Source organism: Rosa rugosa, chromosome 3 (genome assembly GCF_958449725.1).
Source record: "Rosa rugosa chromosome 3, drRosRugo1.1, whole genome shotgun sequence".
In the NCBI taxonomy this organism is placed as follows: Eukaryota; Viridiplantae; Streptophyta; class Magnoliopsida; order Rosales; family Rosaceae; genus Rosa; species Rosa rugosa.
This window is the reverse complement of record NC_084822.1, coordinates 7,760,893-7,782,160: the sequence shown is the minus strand read 5'-3', so window position 1 is coordinate 7,782,160 and position 21,268 is coordinate 7,760,893. Positions and strand designations below refer to the sequence as shown.

Here is a 21,268-nt window from a genome sequence, read left to right as displayed (position 1 = left end):
AAAAAAAAGGACGCCAAATCCCAGCTTTTGGCACGAATATGCCAGCTACAATGAATTGGGGTTTCTCTAATTAGTGATAAGTTTGCAGGATGTGAGATATGATCACCGTAGGCAATGAACGTAGTATAGGTGTCTAACATTAAGCACTTACAATGCAAACTCATTCCAGCCCTATAAGAGAATTTTTGCATATGAGTCATATCGGCAGCCTAGGAACATGACATGTTAGCATAATTTTGCTAGTCGACAATTAGCAGAATTTCGTTAGTCTACTACCAACATCAATGATAATTTTGAATGCTACAATTCGTGCATATTTATTGATACAATAATTTCTTTATCTGATACAATTATAGAAGATCTTATTTTCATTCAAATCAGTCTTGATTAATTTATTGGGTATAAGTCTAGCTACCTCTATTTGCCATATTTAGCCTTGTAATCAGCCCAGAGCTGATCAACATTCTTCCCCAAAATATCAACAAAGTAGTTAACACTATAACCAGTCTTCAACTTGTTGTTCAACTCTGCAACAAACCCATCTTTCAAACTAGTACAGTAATCCAAAAACCTGGCAGTAACATCATAACCCTGGTCCCACCTATCCCCTTCACCTGGTTGAACCCAGTGACTCGGTGCATACCCAGCCCTCAACCTCACAAAGTCTGCAATTCCTTCAATCAACCCACCTGGGGCTTGACCATTTCCATTCCACTGCCATATGTGCGTCGATTCGTGGTAAAGCACACCTGTAATCTCCTTCTTCACGTCGCCTGAAAAGAACAAGGTATCAAACTGTCGTCGTTAGCAAAAGAAATGGCAATACTTGGCGTTTATAAAGAATGAGATATTTATTTTGGAGTGCAGAATGAAAAACTGAGAGCTAGTATATCCTAATGCTAGTACCTGAGTAGTCTGCTATGTAACTGGCGCTAACATGAATCTCGTTGTTGCTAGCGTACGCCACGCCGTCCATGTTGTCGATGAACAAGCTGACTTTGGCTACGCTCTTTCTATCCGCATCTGTGCTTTGCTGGAAGACTTTCCATATGAAGTCGGCCGCAGAGCTTAGTGTTTGCAAGCTATAGTCTGCTCCGATGTCGTTGTTGAATCGGATGCCACCGGCGCTTGATGCGGCGTTGTTGGTGACTATGTAGTCGACTGCATGCGCGGCGTACTAAACCCTGATGAGATGCATCACTGTAGATAACTAAACCACCACCGCTAGTAGGAATAGTCAACACTGGTGCTGTAGTCAACCTGGTCTTCAGCTCGTTGAAAGCCTTCTCACATTCATCCGTCCATAAAAACTGAGCGTCCTTCCTTGTCAATTTGGTCAAAGCTGAAGCAATACCAGAAAACCCCTTAATGAAGCGCCTGTAATAACCTGCCAATCCGAGGAAGCTACGGATCTCTGTAACAGTAGTGGGGCGACTCCAACTCATCACCGCTTCAACCTTCGAAGGGTCCACAGAAACTCCATCCTTCGAAACTACGTGACCAAGGAACTTGACTTCCTTCTGCCAAAAATCGCACTTCTCGAGTTTGGCAAACAATTTCTTTTCTCTTAATGTCTGTAGTACAATTCGCAAATGCTTCTCATGGTCACCAGACGACTTTGAATAAATCAAAATGTCGTCCACGAAAACTACTACAAACTGGTCCAAGTAGGGACTGAACGTGCGGTTCATCAAGTCCATGAATGCTGCTGGTGCATTAGTTAGACCAAAAGGCATGACAAGGAACTCATAATGTCCATACCTAGTTCTGAACGCCGTCTTTGGAATATCCTCATCCTTCACCCTTAACTGGTGATATCCAGATCTCAAATCAATCTTTGAGAACACAGTAGCCTCTCTAAGCTGATCGAACAAGTCATCAATCCTAGGTAAAGGGTACCTGTTCTTGATGGTCACCTTGTTCAGCTGTCGATAATCCACACATAATCGAAGTGAATTATCCTTCTTCTTCACAAACAGCACTGGTGCACCCCAAGGAGATACACTAGCCTGTATGAACCCCTGAGCCAGTAATCCATCAATCTGAACTTTCAACTCCTGAAGTTCAGCTGGAGCCATCCGATAGGGTGCTTTCGATACAGGGGCAGTACCTGGTATCACATCAATGGAGAAGTCCATTACCCTTTTTGGAGGCAACCCTGGTATCTCCTTAAACACATCAGCATATTCTGAAACCACAGGAATCCCTGTAATCTCAGAAATACTACTCCCTGACTCAATATGAGCCAAAATCCCTGCCCTCATGGCAACGTCGGACCTCAGACAACGGTAATGAAACACTGGTTGTCCAGGAATACGGAAGGACACAATCATCCTAAAGCAATCAATCAATGCATGGTTCGGGCTCAACCAATCCATACCCAAAATCACATCATATGTGTGATCCGGAATCACAATCAATGATGCAGAGAACTCTCTACCACCTATCCCAATAGGGCAATCATCACAAAACATATCCAGCTCAAGAGACACACCCAGAGGTGATGTAACACATAATGATCTAGTAAGAGGCATGACAATCAATCCCAACACATCCACTACTGAACTAGATATGAAAGAGTGGGAGGCTCCCGTATCAAACAATACTCTAGCAAGATAGTTATAAACAGATAAAGTACCTTCCACCCCAGTGCCTCTCTGACCGATTGCAAAGACTCTAGCTGGTACTGGAGGTAAGAGCCTTTGCTGATTACCCTGTCCTCCAACACGGGGTCGAGTACAGTCCTTGGCAAGGTGTCCAGTCTGTCCGCAACGAAAGCATCCCTTAGCCCTGGGTTTAGTGCAAGCCCTAGAGAGATGACCCAACTCATCGCAGTTATAACATCTCACAGGCGCTGCAGCTGCAACTTGTCTGACAGGTACGGCCCGAATAGGAGGAAGAGGAGCTGCTGCTACTCTAGCTGGGGCCTGATGGTGGAACTGAGTCTTTTGTCTCTTCCAGTATCCACCCCTAAAGTCTCTGGATCCACTGTTACCTGCCACTGCCTTTCCCTTTCCCTGAAAATCCCTCTCAGCTGTTTCCTTCTCCTTATGAATCAAGTTCTGTTGCTCAATGATCAGAGCCTTTGCTAGAATTTCCTTCATGACCTTCAGTTCCAAAATGGCCACATCACGCTCAATGGAAGCATTCAACCCCCGCTGAAACTTCTTGGCCAAATCCTCAGCATCCATTGATTTCACAAACCTATATAGCCTAGAGAACTCTGCCTCATACTCTGTCACCGTCATCTTCCCTTGTGTTAGTGAGAGGAACTCCCGTTCCAATTTTTCTCTCACTGAAGCTGGAAAGTACTTCTCTCGGAATAGTCTCACAAAACCATCCCAAGTCAGGGTGGTCACATCAATGGTCTTTTGCATACAATTCCACCACACCCTAGCCTCACCCTTTAGCATGAAAGTGGCTAACTTCCTCTTTTCGATCTCATTACAGTCCATCATCTCAAAATAATTCTCCATATCCTCGACCCATTGATCAGCCACCATGTAATCCATACTTCCATGAAACTTGGCTGCTCCCAGATGATTAATGTCTCTAGCCAATCTCAACAGACGACCAGGGTCAACCATTTCACCCATGGGCGGAGTAGGTTGTACACCGATAGAAGACTCTACATCATCATCATAAAGCTCCTCTATGGGACGGAACCTGTCTCTATCACCAGTTCTACCTTCTCTTACACCCCCACCACGACGTCTAGGCCCACCCCTCGGAATTTCCATTACCTAGGAAGCATAGTATGTTTGGTTAATACATGTATAACACTCAACATAGTATAAGTCAATACTAGTCCATATTAACCAAGTCGATACTACAAGAAAAGTATTTACGTTCCTAAGACTACTTAGCGGCCTAAACGACTCCTAACACTCACACATACCCAATGACTTAGCCAATACCGAAGAGCACACGATGGGGATCCGCTGCAGACGGGCCATCACTCGGAAAGTATTGACACATCACCAAATATGCACCTTACGCTTTGATACCAAACTGTCACGCCCCGAATTTTGAATAACCAATTCAAATCCGAAACATGAATAAACAATTAATACAAATAACGTTCTGAATTTTTTTCTCACAAACAAACACACCACTCGCCACTCAACACAAAAACTCGAAACCCTCGAGTTAATTATTACAATTCACTCTTACAAAGTAAAATTGCAAAGCTCTAAATGAGCATAACAAACCTCACAATATAATGCTGTAATTCACATAACACTACTCTAAGCAGCCCGATCACCGTCCTGGTTCTCCTGACCTGTAGGATTTCCCGCTACACAATTTGAATAGTGTACCGGGAGTTGCAACAACACAAAACCCGGTAAGCTTTTTACAGCCAGTATGAGTAAACAAGAAAGAACTGTTGATTTTAAATTACAATTCTTATAACTCAACAATACAACCAACAATCTCAACATCCACGACGCAAACGTCAAACCCATTCAATATCACCACTTTGGTCTTATCACACAACACTATCACCATTTTTGGTCCTATCTCACAACACTATCACCACTTTGGTCCCATCCCATAACACGTTAGAGCTCTAACTGCCTCGTTACCTCTGACACCTTGGCCTAGGGTCAAGCAACGGCAAAAATACTTCGGTTAACACTATAACCGTCGCGCTTTGGACATCCCCGTCCTCAGCACCATATACTTCGGTTAATAATAAACCGTCGCGCTTTGGACATCCCCGTCCTCAGCACACAACTTCGGTTAATAATAAACCGTCGCACCTTGGACATCCCCGTCCTCAGTACACAAACACTCCGGTTATCCTTAACCGTCGAACTTCGGACACTTCATCCTCAGAACCCTACATTCTCTAACTCTATACATCCTCCAATGTAAATCATGAATATTAACAAGAACTCATCAATCATGTTCATCACATATAAATATGGTAAGTCACATGTCAATTCATAATAATTTAATCATCCCAATTCCACACTCTTCAATGTCACGTAAATATATATATACGTAATTATCCGCTCAGGGATAATCACTAATACCAACTATAGTTCACATGCAATAAAACCGAGAAATTCATTTGTATAGTAAAAATCATTTTACTTACCCATGGACCGTAGTTGATCAAGTCCATATGATTTTAAAACAAATATTTATTTCATAAATATTTTCACGCAATTACGACAAAATAAGGTACGTAATTAAATTTATTCGGTTCGTAATATGAACCACGTGAGGTTTACTCACCTCTAAATTCCCGCTGCGTCTTCTTAACAGCTCAAAATACACTTTCACGAATCGTCCGCCAAATCAAACCGTCGATCACCTAATCAGACATGACCTTAACTTAGCCAATAACTCAAAAACATAATCAAACGACAATCCAACGGTCGGATCGAAATTAAATGATGATCCAACGGTCGGATCCTCACAGATCGCCTTTAGGATCATCCTCCAAAAATCATCACGAAGATCCAACGGTCAGATCTTCCTGAATCGTCCTTACTAACATCTCCGCTAATTTATACGAAAATTCAACGGACGGATTCTCACGAATCGCCTCCTAGTCACTGTTTAGCAATTATACGAAGATCCAACGGTCGGATCTTCGCCCATGACCACACAAAGCCACTGGGACAGTCATAAGATCAACATATCAAAACTACAAGTCCATCGGACGGTCCGATCTTCACATATCACAAATCGAACGATCGAAATCGATCGAAATCGTAAAATTCATAACTTAATCATATGATATCCAAAAATTGTGTATAATATATCAAAATGATCGTATTGAAATATAGAATCTGAAAATGTACAGAAACCATATTTTTGATCCCCGGAGGTGGCCGGAAAGGGCCGCCGGAGTTAGTGGCAGAGCCGCCGCCGACCACCACCAATGGTGTCGGGGCCGGGCTGCTCTTCTTCCTCTCATCATGCTTGACAACTTTCATAACTAGCACGAAGTCTGAAAATGACCGGAAGGAATAGAAATTACCTCAAACCAGTCGGTTGGCCGGAAAAACCCAGAAACCGGCGAGCTCCTAGTTCGACGTAAAAACTGCAACTTCAGGCCTCGATACCTTCTGGAAAGTTGTTCAGATCCTCACTCTGAGTTCACCAGTTCAAGAAACACTCAAAACAACGTCCTGTAGCGCGAGATATATTGCTCGAAGCTTCGGTTTTCGATTTGATCGGGTCTGGCTTCCAGCCGCCACCACGAGTAGCGCCGCCGTGCAAGGCCACTTCTGGGAGCTTCAGGACGTTGAGGCGAGCTTGTGGATGGAGTTTGGTGAGGAGTGGTGACTGGTAGCTTGAGATATCAAGCTTGAAATCAAAACGGGGGTAAACCGGCCTTGTGCTCCACCGCCGTGTACGGCCCACGAGACGGCGAAAGGCTGTTACCGGCAGCTGCGAGAGGAGGAGGCGAAGGCGTGGGACGTGGTCTGGGGTCGATCGATGGCCTGTGGAGCGAGAAAAATCTTGGAGAAATTTGCTCTGTTCTTTGGGTTGTTTTCGGACGTGAGAACGGGAGAGAGTGGAATTTCTTTTCCTCTTTTTTTTCTCTTCTGTGCTTGCTTACCACCTTCCAACAATCGCATACAATACTACAAAAGAACTAAAGCAGAAGCACTGTGCTGCCTACCGCCTTCCACCAATTCTCATTCAATATACAAAAGAAGTAAAGCAGAAGCACTGCTTCACTGTTGCTCAACACGCCTCACAGATTTCTTTTCTTTTTTTTTAAAAAAGAAATCATCACTACTCTAGTGCCAAAACCAGAAAATTCAATAATTAAGGTAATGGAAAATGAGGTTATTACAAGTATATCCTAATGCTAGTACCTGAGTAGTCTGCTATGTAACTGGCGCTAACATGAATCTCGTTGTTGCTAGCGTACGCCACGCCGTCCATGTTGTCGATGAACAAGCTGACTTTGGCTACGCTCTTTCTATCCGCATCTGTGCTTTGCTGGAAGACTTTCCATATGAAGTCGGCCGCAGAGCTTAGTGTTTGCAAGCTATAGTCTGCTCCGATGTCGTTGTTGAATCGGATGCCACCGGCGCTTGATGCGGCGTTGTTGGTGACTGTGTAGTCGACTGCATGCGCGGCGTGAAGGCCTGCAAGTGTTATCAAAAGGGAGAGGAGAAAAATACAGTTTCGAGCCATAGTTGTAAAGAAGCTTTGTTTTTGGTTTTGGTTTTTGTACAGAATTTGCTAACGACTCTATGGTTTATATAGTAATATAGAGAGGGATATTCTACACTAAGCCAATATGAAAAGTCAAATTTCTTCGCGTAGGTATGACTACAGATAATTTAAAAAGTTCTAGACCCACGTATACAACTCTATTTGGCTTTAGACTCAATTTGAAATACTTTAACTTAAACTACAGATAAATATAGCTGTTTACTTGTCAAAACTGCATTTTATCAATTTCTATAAGTTTAGGGTTAATGGTCTAACTTTCAAATAAACATTTTTATTAAATTTAAATAAATATCTTGTGTTACTATAAATTAAGCAGTTTGACATGATACAAGTTATGCCACATTCGGCCTTAATTTTTATTGGCCTTGGAAATTTTCATCAACTTCTATATTCTTCTCCACTCCATCATATATAATATTGCGTTTTCATAATAGCAATTTGGTTCATAGTTCATACGGACCTTTAACAGTTGTATTCCAACTCATAATTAAGGTCGTTCAACTGATCCGTTACTGAATGGACCAGGCCAAACACTTCACTTACTTACCAGAATAACTTATAGTTAATAAGCTTAATGATCAATCATGTATACATGCTGTAATTGATTCCCCACATTCAAATTAATGTTCTTTTTTGGTTAAATTAAATAAAGGATTAGGCGATATTAGTTCATTTGTGACAGCCGATTTGGGGTGACTGACACCCACCCACAATCTCGAAAGAAATGGGGCCGTCGCAACCGGAAACTCACCACCTGTCCCTCTATTTTATTTTATTAATAAAAGAAAAAGAAAAAATCACAAGAAGAGAGAGGGGGACAAGAATCAAAACCTCTCTGAGAACAAAATGAAATAAAGTACTTAAAGTGAGCACTGAGCTAAAATAGTTACAGACTGATGAATATAGCAACCATGCAGCGAAACCACGTTTGCATGAAATCTATCAAGCACCTTAGAATCAGCTAATATGGAAATTCGGTAAACCTTACAGACTGTGAACAAAGGCAGCTGAAGCACAAGGAGGCCAAGAGTCCCACCAATAATGCCCCTTATGATCCACCCCATAGTTAGCTAAGCAGTCAGCCACTTGATTCCCTTCTCGATAAATATGTGAAAAACGAATCTGCATAGAGAAGAGAATGGTATGACAATTGACCCAATCAACACTTAGACGCCAAGGGACTGAGCAATTTTTATTGGCAAGAAAGTGAATTGCTACCACTGAATCACACTCAATCCAGAGATAAGTCCATCATTTTCCTGATGCTATTGAAACCACATGAATAATGGCTTGAAGCTCTGCTTCTAGGGCAGTAGCAATACCCATAGAACCAGCAGAACAAGCCATACAATTACCTAAGTTATTACGAAAAATACCTCCATAGCCCGTGAGGCCTGGTATCCCATGAGCAGCACCATCTGTATTAACCTTTATATGAAAAGCACAAGGAGCATGTCAATTTACCTCACGAATTTGATGTGTTCTTGAGGCTATACCGCTGATTCCAAGACCACTAAAAATACAAAGCTCATCTACTGAGTTATGCATGATTCCAAAACCCCAAGAATCAACCTCTCAAATTTGCTGCTTGATAGAGTGAATCAAGTAATCAGCAGTTAAGCGACGCTCATCAAAACTAATAGAATTTCTAGCATCCCAAAGAGAGTAGAAGCAAGCTCTCATCATTCCCCACCATAGCAATTGCAATTAAGTACCAAAATCATGTTGCAATGGGTAAGAGAAGAAAGTATATATATCCAGGAAATGAGTATTAACTTTAAACCAAGATAAAATTGCGGAGCTGACCTTCATAGAGAAAGAGCACTAAAAAAAAAAAATGGTGGGCTGTCTCAGCAGATGCATGACAGAGAGAGCACATAGAAGCAAAAGAAAAGCCTCGCTGAAGTAAGAGATCATCTGTTAAAAGCTTACCATGAAGAAATTTCCATAAAGTAATGGAGTTTCGAGGACGAAAGCAATGACACCAAACCCATCGATCCCAAATAACAGTTGCTTGTTTACTCCTCTTTAACTCATAGGCTATATATAGATAAAGATAAACTCCCATCCGAAGAATCCAACCACACCAACTTATCGTCCATGTCTGAATAAGGAAGCCTAATAACAGAAATTTCGGACCAAAGTGCAACAAGATCAGCAATTAAATTAGTAAAGCAATACCAAGAGCCATCTTTGATGAAATCAGAAACTTTGGCACATAATAATTTTCCCAGCTGATGCTCAATACCCAATCTATTAACAACTGAACCATTAAGCCAATTACCATGCCAAAAATCAATTGATTGACCATTGCCCACTAACCATTTAGAGTTGTAGAAAATATCCATAAACACGGGTCGCATGCCAGGCCAAATAGATGATTTTTTATAGTAAGAACATGGCTGACCTAAACGTTGAAGAAACCGAGCAGAAAAAAAAAACAGCCACTGGTGTAGACTTAGTTAATAAATCCCAATTTTTTTTTTGAGGAAAGCCTTATTAAGAGCCATAATATTACGAACTCCAAGACCACCCTCCTTCAATGGAGCACAACACTTTTTCCAAGAAACTGGATGATAGGCTCTAGAAGACACATTGCCGGTCCAAATAAAATTCCTCATCCAATTCCGAACTTAACTTGTTGCAATACAGTCCTTGGCCAGGCATAAATTGTGAAACTATGGGAAAACATACTAACCACCACATAATTGACCAGTGTTACCCGTCCTGCCATGAAAAGAGAATGCCCTCTCCAATTAGACATAATGTTATGAATTCGATCAGCCAAAACTTGGAAGTAAATTCGCTTTGGTCGGCCAACAAAGATTGACACACCAAGGTACATGAAGGGCAATTAACTAATGAACTATGTAAACTATCAGTACTTCTGGTTAATCAAATTTCTATTTTAGCTATAGAGAACAGAGATCATAGTGTTTAATTAAGTCGAGGGATAGCTTTTTGGTCGAAGTAAAATAATCTGCTTCGCCGTTTGGAGTTGTATGGACACAGGCTTTAATACGTGGGACTGATAAGTATAGTAGTCTAAGTCAGTACCCACAAAACAAGGGCATGCTAGCTGCTACCATTGACCTTGACTTGGACTAGTGCCTGTTCTTGCCGACTTGGAATTTGAAACCCAGGTTGGAAAATTACCAAGTCCCACTTTATTTTATTTTGATATTGGAATATAGATATACACGCACAACTGTCTAGTCAATGGTCATAATTTATTTGGTTGGTTTAAGTTACGTTTTGTATACGTACAATGGAAACAAGAAGAGAGAATTGCCAAGTTCTAGTTAACCTAAACAACAGAGACAACCAATAACAAACTGACAGAGTCAAGAGAAAAATAGCAGAAGACCCTTCCCACTAATCACCTTGTATACAAGTCTAAAATAAGCCAATAACAAAATGACAAAGTAAAGAGAAAAATTAGCAGAAGAAGACCTCCGCCACTAATTACGCTGTATACTAGTCTAAATTCTAAAATGAAAGATTCATGTTATAAGTTGTCGAAATCAACTGCATATTAAGAATATTAGACGTACACGGAAATTAGTATATAAGGATAATTCTTAGATTCACCTCTTAGGTGAACGAGCATATTCACCTCTATTGTCGATTAACATATTTTTACTTAATAAATTTATCATCTAACAATCCATATCTTAAATTAACATTTAAAGATTATCTCTATAAAAAATCATTCGAATTAGAATTCGTTTAATTATCTAATTGAATCAAACAAAAGGATGGTTCTAACACTTGCTACTATAATGATGAACCGTCCATGTATTTCACAGAAATGAATAACTAAAAAGTCTTCAATTTGATCCTAGGAGAGTTTTCCTCTCACCCTAGTTTTTTCTCTCTACGGCGCCCTAGCCTCCATCCCTAGCCTTGCTATCTCTTCCTTGCCTCTCCATCCCTTCATGGCCTCCATTGATGCTGTCACAGCAAGTTTTGATGCTTCTCTCGCTCTTGCTTCGGGTGGTAGCGCCCCAGATCTGGGTAAGTTTGGTGGTGGTCCGGTGCGCAAGTCATCTCAGTCTTTTCTACTTGGCAAGCCTCTGACCCGCAAGCCGGTGGATCCCAAAGCTTTCAAGGCTCACTTCCACCGTACTTGGATGGTGGATAAGGATTTTAGGGTCCAGGATAAGGCGGGCGATGTCTTCTTGTTCTCCTTTGAATCGCTTCGTGATCGGAACAAGATCCTACGGGGAGGAGTTTGGTCTTTTGATAGAGCTCCTGTGTGTTTTGAAATTTATGATGGGGTGAAGCCCCTGCATGAAGCCCAATTCAAGCATCTACGTGTTTGGGTTAGGGTTTTGGGGATTCCTCCTTTGTATGAAGAACCTGAGAATTTTACTCTTATCGGTAATCTCTTGGGTGGTTTCTTAGACTATGATAAGAAGGAATTCAAGAAGGGTGGGATTCGGATCTTCTTCACCCATGATATCTCTAAACCATTCTTGCTTGAGCGGAAGATTTTTTTGGATGTCGGCGTCGAACCGGTGCTTCAATTTCAATTTGAACATCTGAAAGGGAGATGTTCACAGTGTGGACTGGTCACGCATGCTGGGATTGCATGTGAGGAGCCGCATACTCCACTTCCGTCATCTAGGGTTTTGAACTTTCCAGGGCCGTCCGTCTCAGGAGGGTCTTTTTCTTTTTCGGCTCAGAATAAGCGCGAATTCTTCACTGCTTCCTCATCTATCCCCAAAAAGAAGAACCCAACTTTTCGTCGTGTTGACCGCCCTAACCCTCCCTCTACTTCTCCTTCCGGATCGTCTCCTGTTTCGGATCCGGCTGATGGTAATAGCGAGCATATCACTTCGGGGACGGAGCATGCTTTGGAGCAGCCCTTGAGTTCTTTTTTGGCCCATAATGGGGCGAATAGTTCTGGTACCAGTGAAGCTGCAACCTTGGTGCAGGATATGCAACAAGATGTTGTGGCTACAAAGAAAAGGGATAGGATTGGAGGTTGTGATCCCTCTCCGAAGAAGTTCAAGACCATTATGGGTGGTAAAATTCCAACTTTGCAGGCTGATGCTTTGGGTCTGGTTGGCGACGACCATGATTTTCCTCTTGTCACTCTCAAGAAGAAGATGGGTAGGCCACTGGGCAGCAGGAATAAGAGCCAACGCTCTGGGAAGAAGGCCGGAGCAGCCCCTCTGAGACTCACCTACCCTGCAGCCGGTGCTTCAGGCTCTAGCCCTAGAGATAAGGGCAAAGGAAAGCTTTAGGCTTTCCTGGTTCCTTTGCCTACTACTGGAAATTGGGTTCATCATTACTTTCTTCTCAGTCTACTTAGTTGTACACCAATTGAGGTCTCTAGACGACTAGGTTTTCTTTTCAAAGGGGGTTAGTAGTGAGAATTTGATTTTCTGTATTCTAGGCTCCACAAGTGAGCATATGTGTTAACAGTGAAGGTACTTGTCTTTTGCTTGGCGGCTTGTGCCATCTAGATTTTAGGTATGAGACAGCATCTGATGTATGTGTCTTCTGGCCTTTAGTTAATGAAGCTATCCTTTTATCAAAAAATTATCAAAAAAAAAAAAAAGTCTTCAATTTGATTGATTTTTTACAAAGCTAATTTTTGTATGATGTTATGTAACATGAATGGTTAGATTAAAAAATTATAAAATTAAAATGCATTAATCGCAATGAAAAGTGAATATGCATTAGTCACATATACTTAATTCCTAAGAATTGTTCTGCATATAATGGTCGATGAGACCGGCTCCACTTTAGTTGGCAGTACTGTTGATTATATCGAATTGCATGCATCGAACTTTAACCTCCAAGGAATATAGGATTGGTAACTCCATTCTACTGCAATTGCATGCCACCAAAGTGCTATTCTTTTTGAGTTCAAAGGCCAGCCATCCTAACATTAGTGCAATTTGGGTTGGTTGAACCATTCATGAGATGAGTTATATGTATTTAGAAATTGTCGACTTTCTATTGGCTCAACCGGTCTTGATTTAACCATTTAATGTATTGTAGAGTTTATTCGTGTGATTAGAGTTTGTTAAAAAAATAATAATAAATAAATAAAATAAAAATCTTCGGTGTATCAAAACGTTGTGTTCACATAAATCTTTTGTTGGTTCTTGTAACAAAAAAGAAAAGTAGAAAAAGACACCATATATATGTATGTGAAATTGATCCAAAACAATGTGATTTTTGGCGTCATTGTCATCCTAGTCCCACTTATTTGGATTATACATATAACTTACTTCACTACAACTTTAGTACGTAATCTAGACTTTTAGCTATAAGCAGAATTATTGCACATGCTTAGTTAGTTCCCGAATTTAGCTTTGTAGTCTTTCCACAGCTGATCAACTGTCTTCCCAAGCAATTGGCTAAAGAAATTGTCACTATAACCGTCTCTCATCTTCTTGTTAAGTTCTGCCACAAACCCTTGCTTGAGGCCATTGCAGTAGTCTAGGAATCGTGCAGTAACCGAATACCCCTCATCCCAACGCTGACCCCCGCCCGGTTTCACCCACCCATTAGGAACATAGTCGGCCTTCAACCTCACAAAATCTGCAATTCCTTCTATTAATCCGCCGGGAGCTTGACCCTTACCGTTCCACTGCCACACGTGTGTCATCTCGTGGAATAACACCCCATTGAAGTCCGTTTTGATGTCGCCTTTTATACCCTGGATGTAAGAAATTTTAATTAACATATGAGAGGTTAGGAAATTGGGTTAGGGGTAGGTCAGGTTAATAATTCCATTTTAAGTTAAAACTAGGACAAAAAAAAATAAAAGAAAAATATGAATATTCTAGGATGTTATCGAAATTAGACTATATATACCTGTATGTATTTAGCCCCGACGTGAATCTCATCGTTGATGGCATACGCGATGCCATCCATGTCATCCACGAACAAGCTTACTCGTGGCACGTTCTTTCTCTCCGCAGCTGTAGTTTCTTCAAAGAGGTTCCAGATAAAATTTGTGGCAGCGCTCATCCTTTGCTGGGTGTAGTTCCTCCCTAGCTGGTCTCTGAAGCGGACTCCGCCAGAGGTGTTGAGAGCCCTGTTAAAGACGACGAACTCGACTGCATGGGTTCCATGCAGAGTAGATAGGGCTAGGAGGGAGGCAAGGATGAAAGACAAGAGAGAACGAGCCATGATGCTTAATTTTAACAACACTAGCTAATTAACTGGCTTTAATTGCAGATGTAAAATGTCCTTGATCTTTGTTGTTTATATAGAGTTCGTTTATGAGACATTGGAAGGATCAACGTGTTTGCTGTCCAATCGTTAGGAGCCACGTATGTAGCGATCGAGTTAATCCGTCTCTAACTCTTTTAGAACATGGAAGAGAAAGTAAAACGCCTTTATTATACAGGCAGCTTCATAAGATTTGATATATTCACAATGCACTTATTCAAAATTATGGACGACCGACGAAAATAATAAATTGTTTAGCCTGAAGTTTTTACTGTTTCAACACTAGTCTCTTAATCAGGAATTTTGTATAGGAGATAAGATAATCATCATACTCTGCTTGGCTTTGACTTCTCTTTTTGCCGTGTGGAATGGGCATGCAATGTGACCGACCCACCCAAATCTAGAAAGACTCTGCAGTTTACATTGGAACAGTGCAGTTTTAGGATAAGGCCAAGATCGAGTGATGAAACTGAAAATTCTTCATGAGACTCCTTAAACGCAAAGTGATTGAACGGGATAATACTCTAAGTATATTTCTGTATAATCAGAAAATTCTTAATGAATCTATCATAGAAAGCCAAATATGTACACCGCCAATGACGATGGTACATATATAAAGCTAGCATATTTTCCATCTTCTAGAAGTAAAGCAATCTTTTTTTGACTTTGTCAAGAATAACCTAATTAAAGACTTTATAGGTCCAAGATAAATCCAAAAAGTAAAGCAGTCTATTATCTAGCTTAGTCTAAACTCAAGATTCAAGATATAATGATATGTTTGATCATGACATGCGTATCGACCGTCGACAAGGCTGCATGGTCTACGAGGAAATTCGTACATGCTTAGTCTAAACTCAAGATTCAAGATATAATGATATGTTTGATCATGACATGCGTATCGACCGTCGACAAGGCTGCATGGTCTACGAGGAAATTCGTACATACTAGCATGCATGCCCGCGCGTTGCTGCGGGTTTTGGAACCAACTGTGCAAGTTTTGAAAGATCAAAAATTCAGTTCATATATATAAAACAACTGTTGTTAAAACAGCTTGTCAAAAATATATAGATTCATGCTCCATATTAGGAGCTAACATTACCATTAGTATAGCTGATCTGGTAATCTTCAAATATATATTACAACTGCTGTTAAAACAGCTTCTCCAAAATACAGTGTTCTACTTATAGGCTAACATAGTGATTATATCAAAAGTGACATCAGTTGTCGAGAGGTTGTTAGCCTAGTGATGATTAGCTGTGGAGGTTGTCCAAAAAGTTGCTGCCTCCATTTCTATTTACACAAAAAAGTGACATGATATTTCAGTCCATTTTTTCTTTGTTCATAGTGTCTGTGGATGATGTTGCTGATTCAGTGCTTCCTTCCCTGTTATTGTAAAAGTAATAAGTTATAGAAGAAGTTAAAGAAGTGATAGGTAAACAAATAAAATGACGTGCAAGCATGTAGTTGTTACCTGCGGGGTCTTTTGTCTGGATTGGTAGCAAATAGTTGTCTTCTTCCTTTCTCGACAGATCTTTTTTTGTCATACAGTGGATGAGCTGGTGTGCTGGCACTTGGTTGATTCTTTGTGCTTGGAAAGATACCTTTCACTATGAAGTCATTTGCTTCATTGTTTTGGATTTGGAAAATGTGAATTTGCCCTTTTGTTTGCAATATTTCCTGTGGCAATGTTTCCTGTGGACCATAAGGGTACTTGTCTATCTATGAGGTCTCTGCAAGTTATTCCAAACAATTGTTCAGCTGGTTTTCCTCTAAGCTTGACTGTGGCTTCACTGTTTGGATCTTCAATGGTGGCATAGACTCTATAACTGTAAAAGTATGCATCATTATTAGTAAGGAATATATTTGGTTACTAATTTTGGGAGCAGCTTTATGTTTGCATTGTGTTTTCTTCATTCCTACAGCTGAAGATATATATAAAACAACTGCTGTTAAAACAGCTTCTCAAAAATATTTAGATTGATGCTCCATATCAGGAGCTAACATTACCATCAATATAGAATCATGCTCCATACCAGTGATTTAAGAAGTTAAAGGTTAGTGTAAGAGTTGGTGCAAATGTAAAAATTGGAAGGAAGGAGAATAAGTGCATGTCAAACCATGATATATCACCAAACTTGATGCCAACCTATAATATATATACTGGTGAGAATTGCAAACCTTAGCAGGAAAAACATGAACTTGATTGCAGAAAGTGAAACAAACATAGTAATAGCAAAATCCAATATCAAAATGAAGCTAAAGACCCAACATTTCCATAAAAATTTGGGAAAAATGAAAAAGGTTATTGAGATCAATAATCTTAAACCAAATAATCCAATTCTTCTATATCTAATTCTAGTAGATTAAGAAATGAATTTGGTGCAAGAAATCATTTTCGTGCTAGTAGGTGTAATTGTTGAGGTTGGTTTCAACTTTCATTCATTAAGTGGTAAAGCAAATGGATAAAGCAAGTAGAATAACATATCTATTTTATTGTCACTTTACTGCAATAGTATACATTTTCATGAATGGTTAACAAAAAAGTGGATATTAGAAATTTGAATTTTACCATGGAAGAGGTATTTGCATGCTGCGGTCTAGACAGACTCGCAGGTCTTCACCCTCAGTTTATATTTGAATTCATAGTCGCAGGTATTTGAATTTTGATGAGGAAACAGAGCCTCATTTACAATCATGGCAGAATGTCCTTGATCATTTGTAATTTGTCTGTCACGGTAGTCAAATATATTGACATTTTGATCACTGCTGCACAAACTTTGGTTATGTTCGATCAACATATGCTGAGATGCTGTCAAATTGTTTTAATAATATTAATTATTTTAAATCTATAAATAGAAAACAGATTTCACAAAAATTAATCAATTGCATCATCATTATAAACCTGAAAATATAGAGTTACCTTCTTTCAACCTTCTTGATTTTCTTTGACAACCTGTGTATATATCAGAAACAATAGCAAAACTTTGATCATTAGTCAATAATAGGAAGAAAACTTGCTACACAATTTCAATGCTTACTTATAACATTTTAACTAACCTGCATATTCATAACGAAAAAACATATATGTATATATATATATATATATATATATATATATATATAACAGGAAACTAACTAATTGTATATTGGAAAACTGAAGACAAAAGTAGAAAATCAGTAACACAAACTAAAAGAGAAGACACAAATCTCACTAAAAAGGTGTTTCTAATTTCACCAATTTGTACAAATGGAACAAAACGACAATTATCAAGAACAATTCAATATCATTGTACTTACCCATCGAAGTTGTATTGTCAATATTTGAATTTTGATGAGGAAACAGAGCCTCATTTACAATCATGGCAGAATCTCCTTGATCATTTGTAATTTGTCTGTCACAGTAGCCAAATATATTGACATTTTGATCACTGCTGCACAAACTTTGGTTCTGTTCGATCAACATAGGCTGAGATGCTGTAAATACAATTTGAATAATATTAATTATTTTAAATCTATAAATAGAAAACAGATTTCACAAAAATTACTCATTTGCATCATCATTATAAACCTGAAAACATAGAGTTACCTTCTTTCAACCTTCTTGATTTTCTTTGACAACCTGTGTATATATCAGAAACAATAATAAAACTTTGATCATTAGTCAATAATAGGAAAAAAAAAATGAAAACACTTATAAAACATTGTGGAAAAGGAATATCTCTGACACACTCTGGGAAACTCATATTCTATTCTTTCAACTATGAACTAAGGAAGATGATGATCAACTCTATTTTCATTCAATTCCTAATTGAAAAAAAAAATCAACTACCATTATTACTATGATGTCTTAATTAAAAAGTTAAGCTTCATTATGTAACAAAACTTAATTGGTTAATCAAACACAATATAATAATATCAAATGGAATGTAAACATATTAATGCATGAACTCTGGTAAAGAAATAAATATAGAATGAAGGATGAAATGCAGTGTAAGTAGTTAATTTGACAGCTCAACAAAAAGCAAGAACAATCAAAACACCGATCTTCAAATGAATATTAGCAGATGCATATTTATCTATGCCTCTGTATTGACAACTTTACAATTGAGACGCAAAATTAACCAAATTTTAACACTACGAACACTGTCATGACTAAAATTCATATCAACCAAATTCTAAATTTGGAGGGTGAAGGTATTGCAACAACTAAAGAAATTTTTAACTCACAAAATTTCAAAGCCATAGTTATTAAATAAAATAATGTAGTCTGCAATTTCTTTTCTCCCAATCCATAAAAACTCAAATTTCTTACTAATACGTTGTTACTTACCTTGTTTCCACTTTCTTGATATAATCTGAGAATGTGTGTCCATATCAATTCTCTCTGCCTGTCTTTGAGTATCTTGATCTTCTGTATTATCATCTCGTAGAAGTCTCATAATCTTTGTCTTTCCAGTTTTTGCTGCCATTACTGTATTCAAAATGAAGAGCAAAATGAGATATAAGCTACAGAACTAAAGCAAAAGCTTGGAATAGAATTGACATGCTCTGTGTGATACTGATTCAATATACTGCAATGCAAAATACGAAATACTAAATTAGAGATATTAATTCACAACTCATATGCTCTATTTTGGTTCCAAGAACAGCAAAAGTAGCACAAATAGGAAATAAGAACTCAAACAACTTTGGAAACTCATTGATATTATTCTAGAGCGCTGCTCCTCTATTTGGTTTAAAGCATTTTAAAACACTACCTAAATTTGTCTGAGTTAGCCGTTAGTAGAACACAAAGTTTATGTCAATTGTTGGCTACATGAAGTGACAGAATGAAACCTGTAACTCATAGAAGTAAAAATATAAGCTGATGAATAAAACAAACACAGCTTACACTCTGTTTCAGCAAGTGTAGTTTTTAGATGAGCATCACTTTCAGTTTTTCTATAGTTTTTAGATATCCAAAATACTGGATTTATAAGTATTTATGACCACTCTATTAACAGACCTCTAGGTTTGAGACAGATGAAAGTAGACTTATTCAACTTGAAAGTTTTAGGTAAACTTACTTTGCTTATTCAACTTATGAATCTGCTCCTCCAAGATCTCGGGATTCTTCTTCAAAATCCCCACTTCCCTCACCTTCTTTCTTTCTTCTTGTTCTGTTAAGTATAAATGACATAAACTGAGAAGCGTATAATAAAAACCTAACAATCAAGAACACCAGAAAAGCATTGTAAATGCTCAACGTTTATAATCTAAAACTTTGCTTGAAAAATTGAGAAAGTATAAATTTGAAGAACTGAAAACAATCTATGAACTAAACTATACATCGATAGAAACCAAGTGCCTAAAGTTTACATCAATGTGAAAAAATAAAAATAAAAATAAAAACATTGGAAGAATACCTTCCACAGAATCTCAGATTACAAACAAAACAAAAAAAGCAAAAAAAAAAACCAACAAATCAGATCCAATACCTTCCACTTCGTTTCTTTCAAGCAAAGAAAAGCTCCTCTCTTCTTCCTTCTCCTTCTTTCAAGTAAGAAAGATTCCTGTCCTCTCTGTTTGACAAATAACAAAACTTCAAGTACAAATAAAAAAACTATCAAAACAAACTCTAACTTTATAAACCTTAGATCCATAATTAAACCTCAAAATCTCAAGATTATGAACAAATCGAAATAAACCCATCAAAACAATCAATGCCAATCAATAACAAACCCATATAAACTTTCCGACAAAAACCAAAAAAAAAAAATCATAACAATAATAAAATCTCACCCAAAGTCGTATTCTTTGTAGAGCCTCCAAAGAATATCTCTATCCACAAAAAAATATGATGCAGGTCAATTCTTCTTCCATTTCCTCCACAATCACTCTGCCTCTCCTACCCCAAATCAATTAGTAGATTGCAGAGATCCAACATGCAGAATCAAATCCAATAGCTTACTGCGAAAAGAAACCAAATAACTTCATCACCGTCCTAATCGAACTGAAACACATAAGAGATTTGAACTGATAACTAAAGCCATAAAAAACAAACCTTCACAATCAGAAATTTTCGCACCCGCCCCTCAGTGTCTAGGAAATTTTACCACTCTCTTTCGCTGCAAATTCCTCTCCCATTTCCCCCACAATCACCTTCCTTCTCCTCGCCCAAATCAGTCACACACCCAAAAATCTGTCACAAAAACCCAACAAATAAGTTCTGAATCGAAGAGAAATGGACAGAAATACGACATGCAGAACTCATCACCCAACAACTTCATACCTCCAGATGCGCAAAGCCCAGGCAAGAACGAAGAGAGAGAGAGAGAGAGAGAGAGGAAAGCAAAGAAACGAAAGGAGATCAGGCGGAGGCTAAAGAAGGCTTTTATCCCTAGGGCTGAAACGAAGGGCAAAACAGTCATTTGACAACGTCAGCTCGGCTCGAGCCGGCACTGTTACTAAGCCTATGAACAGTGAACCCGCAAATAGTATATAGTAAATTTGTTAACAATGTTGAATATTCAAGGGGCGTAAAAGCTTGTCAATATTCTAGAAGATGGCATTGTACCACATCCATGAAATGTGGCTGAGACTTGGGTCGGTAACGATCTATTTCTTTTCTGTTGTCAGTTTGTTCATCCCATCACCTGATCATCTATTGATTCGGTGGGATTTTTTCCTTAACTGTCTCTTGGGTTTGAGTCACCAACCCATTGTTATAAAAAAATAATAATAATAAAAAAAATTGCCAGCGAGATTAAACACACCAAAAAAATATTGTATGCTTTCTTAACTCTGTGGAATCAAGTTCAAAAAATTTCTTCAAGAGAAATAAATTGTATGAGATCATGATTTTTCAGTGGACTATGCACAT

General features: G+C 38.8%; 4 protein-coding genes across 4 annotated transcripts; all 4 read right to left on the bottom strand.

Moving 5' to 3' along the window:
* Positions 1–288: 288 nt before the first annotated feature.
* On the bottom strand, positions 289–7,200 carry LOC133735386 (uncharacterized). Its single transcript, XM_062162796.1, has 2 exons — positions 6,843–7,200; positions 289–773 (listed from the first exon to the last, which is right to left on the bottom strand). Exons 1-2 carry the CDS (start codon positions 7,165–7,167, stop codon positions 418–420), a joined length of 681 nt encoding a protein of 226 aa, XP_062018780.1. The 5' UTR covers positions 7,168–7,200; the 3' UTR covers positions 289–417.
* On the bottom strand, positions 940–3,865 carry LOC133735385 (uncharacterized). The gene has a single exon (XM_062162795.1). It carries the CDS (start codon positions 3,738–3,740, stop codon positions 1,083–1,085), a length of 2,658 nt encoding a protein of 885 aa, XP_062018779.1. The 5' UTR covers positions 3,741–3,865; the 3' UTR covers positions 940–1,082.
* Positions 7,201–13,369: 6,169 nt separating the features above from the next.
* LOC133740487 (uncharacterized) lies at positions 13,370–14,899 on the bottom strand. The gene is made up of 2 exons (XM_062168438.1): positions 14,047–14,899; positions 13,370–13,888 (listed from the first exon to the last, which is right to left on the bottom strand). Exons 1-2 carry the CDS (start codon positions 14,362–14,364, stop codon positions 13,523–13,525), a joined length of 684 nt encoding a protein of 227 aa, XP_062024422.1. The 5' UTR covers positions 14,365–14,899; the 3' UTR covers positions 13,370–13,522.
* A 510-nt stretch (positions 14,900–15,409) lies between these two features.
* On the bottom strand, positions 15,410–19,927 carry LOC133740741 (uncharacterized). Its single transcript, XM_062168683.1, has 9 exons — positions 19,884–19,927; positions 19,473–19,565; positions 18,737–18,877; positions 17,993–18,025; positions 17,704–17,880; positions 17,327–17,359; positions 16,976–17,215; positions 15,878–16,232; positions 15,410–15,789 (listed from the first exon to the last, which is right to left on the bottom strand). Exons 3-7 carry the CDS (start codon positions 18,873–18,875, stop codon positions 17,004–17,006), a joined length of 594 nt encoding a protein of 197 aa, XP_062024667.1. The 5' UTR covers positions 18,876–18,877; positions 19,473–19,565; positions 19,884–19,927; the 3' UTR covers positions 15,410–15,789; positions 15,878–16,232; positions 16,976–17,003.
* Positions 19,928–21,268: the final 1,341 nt, after the last annotated feature.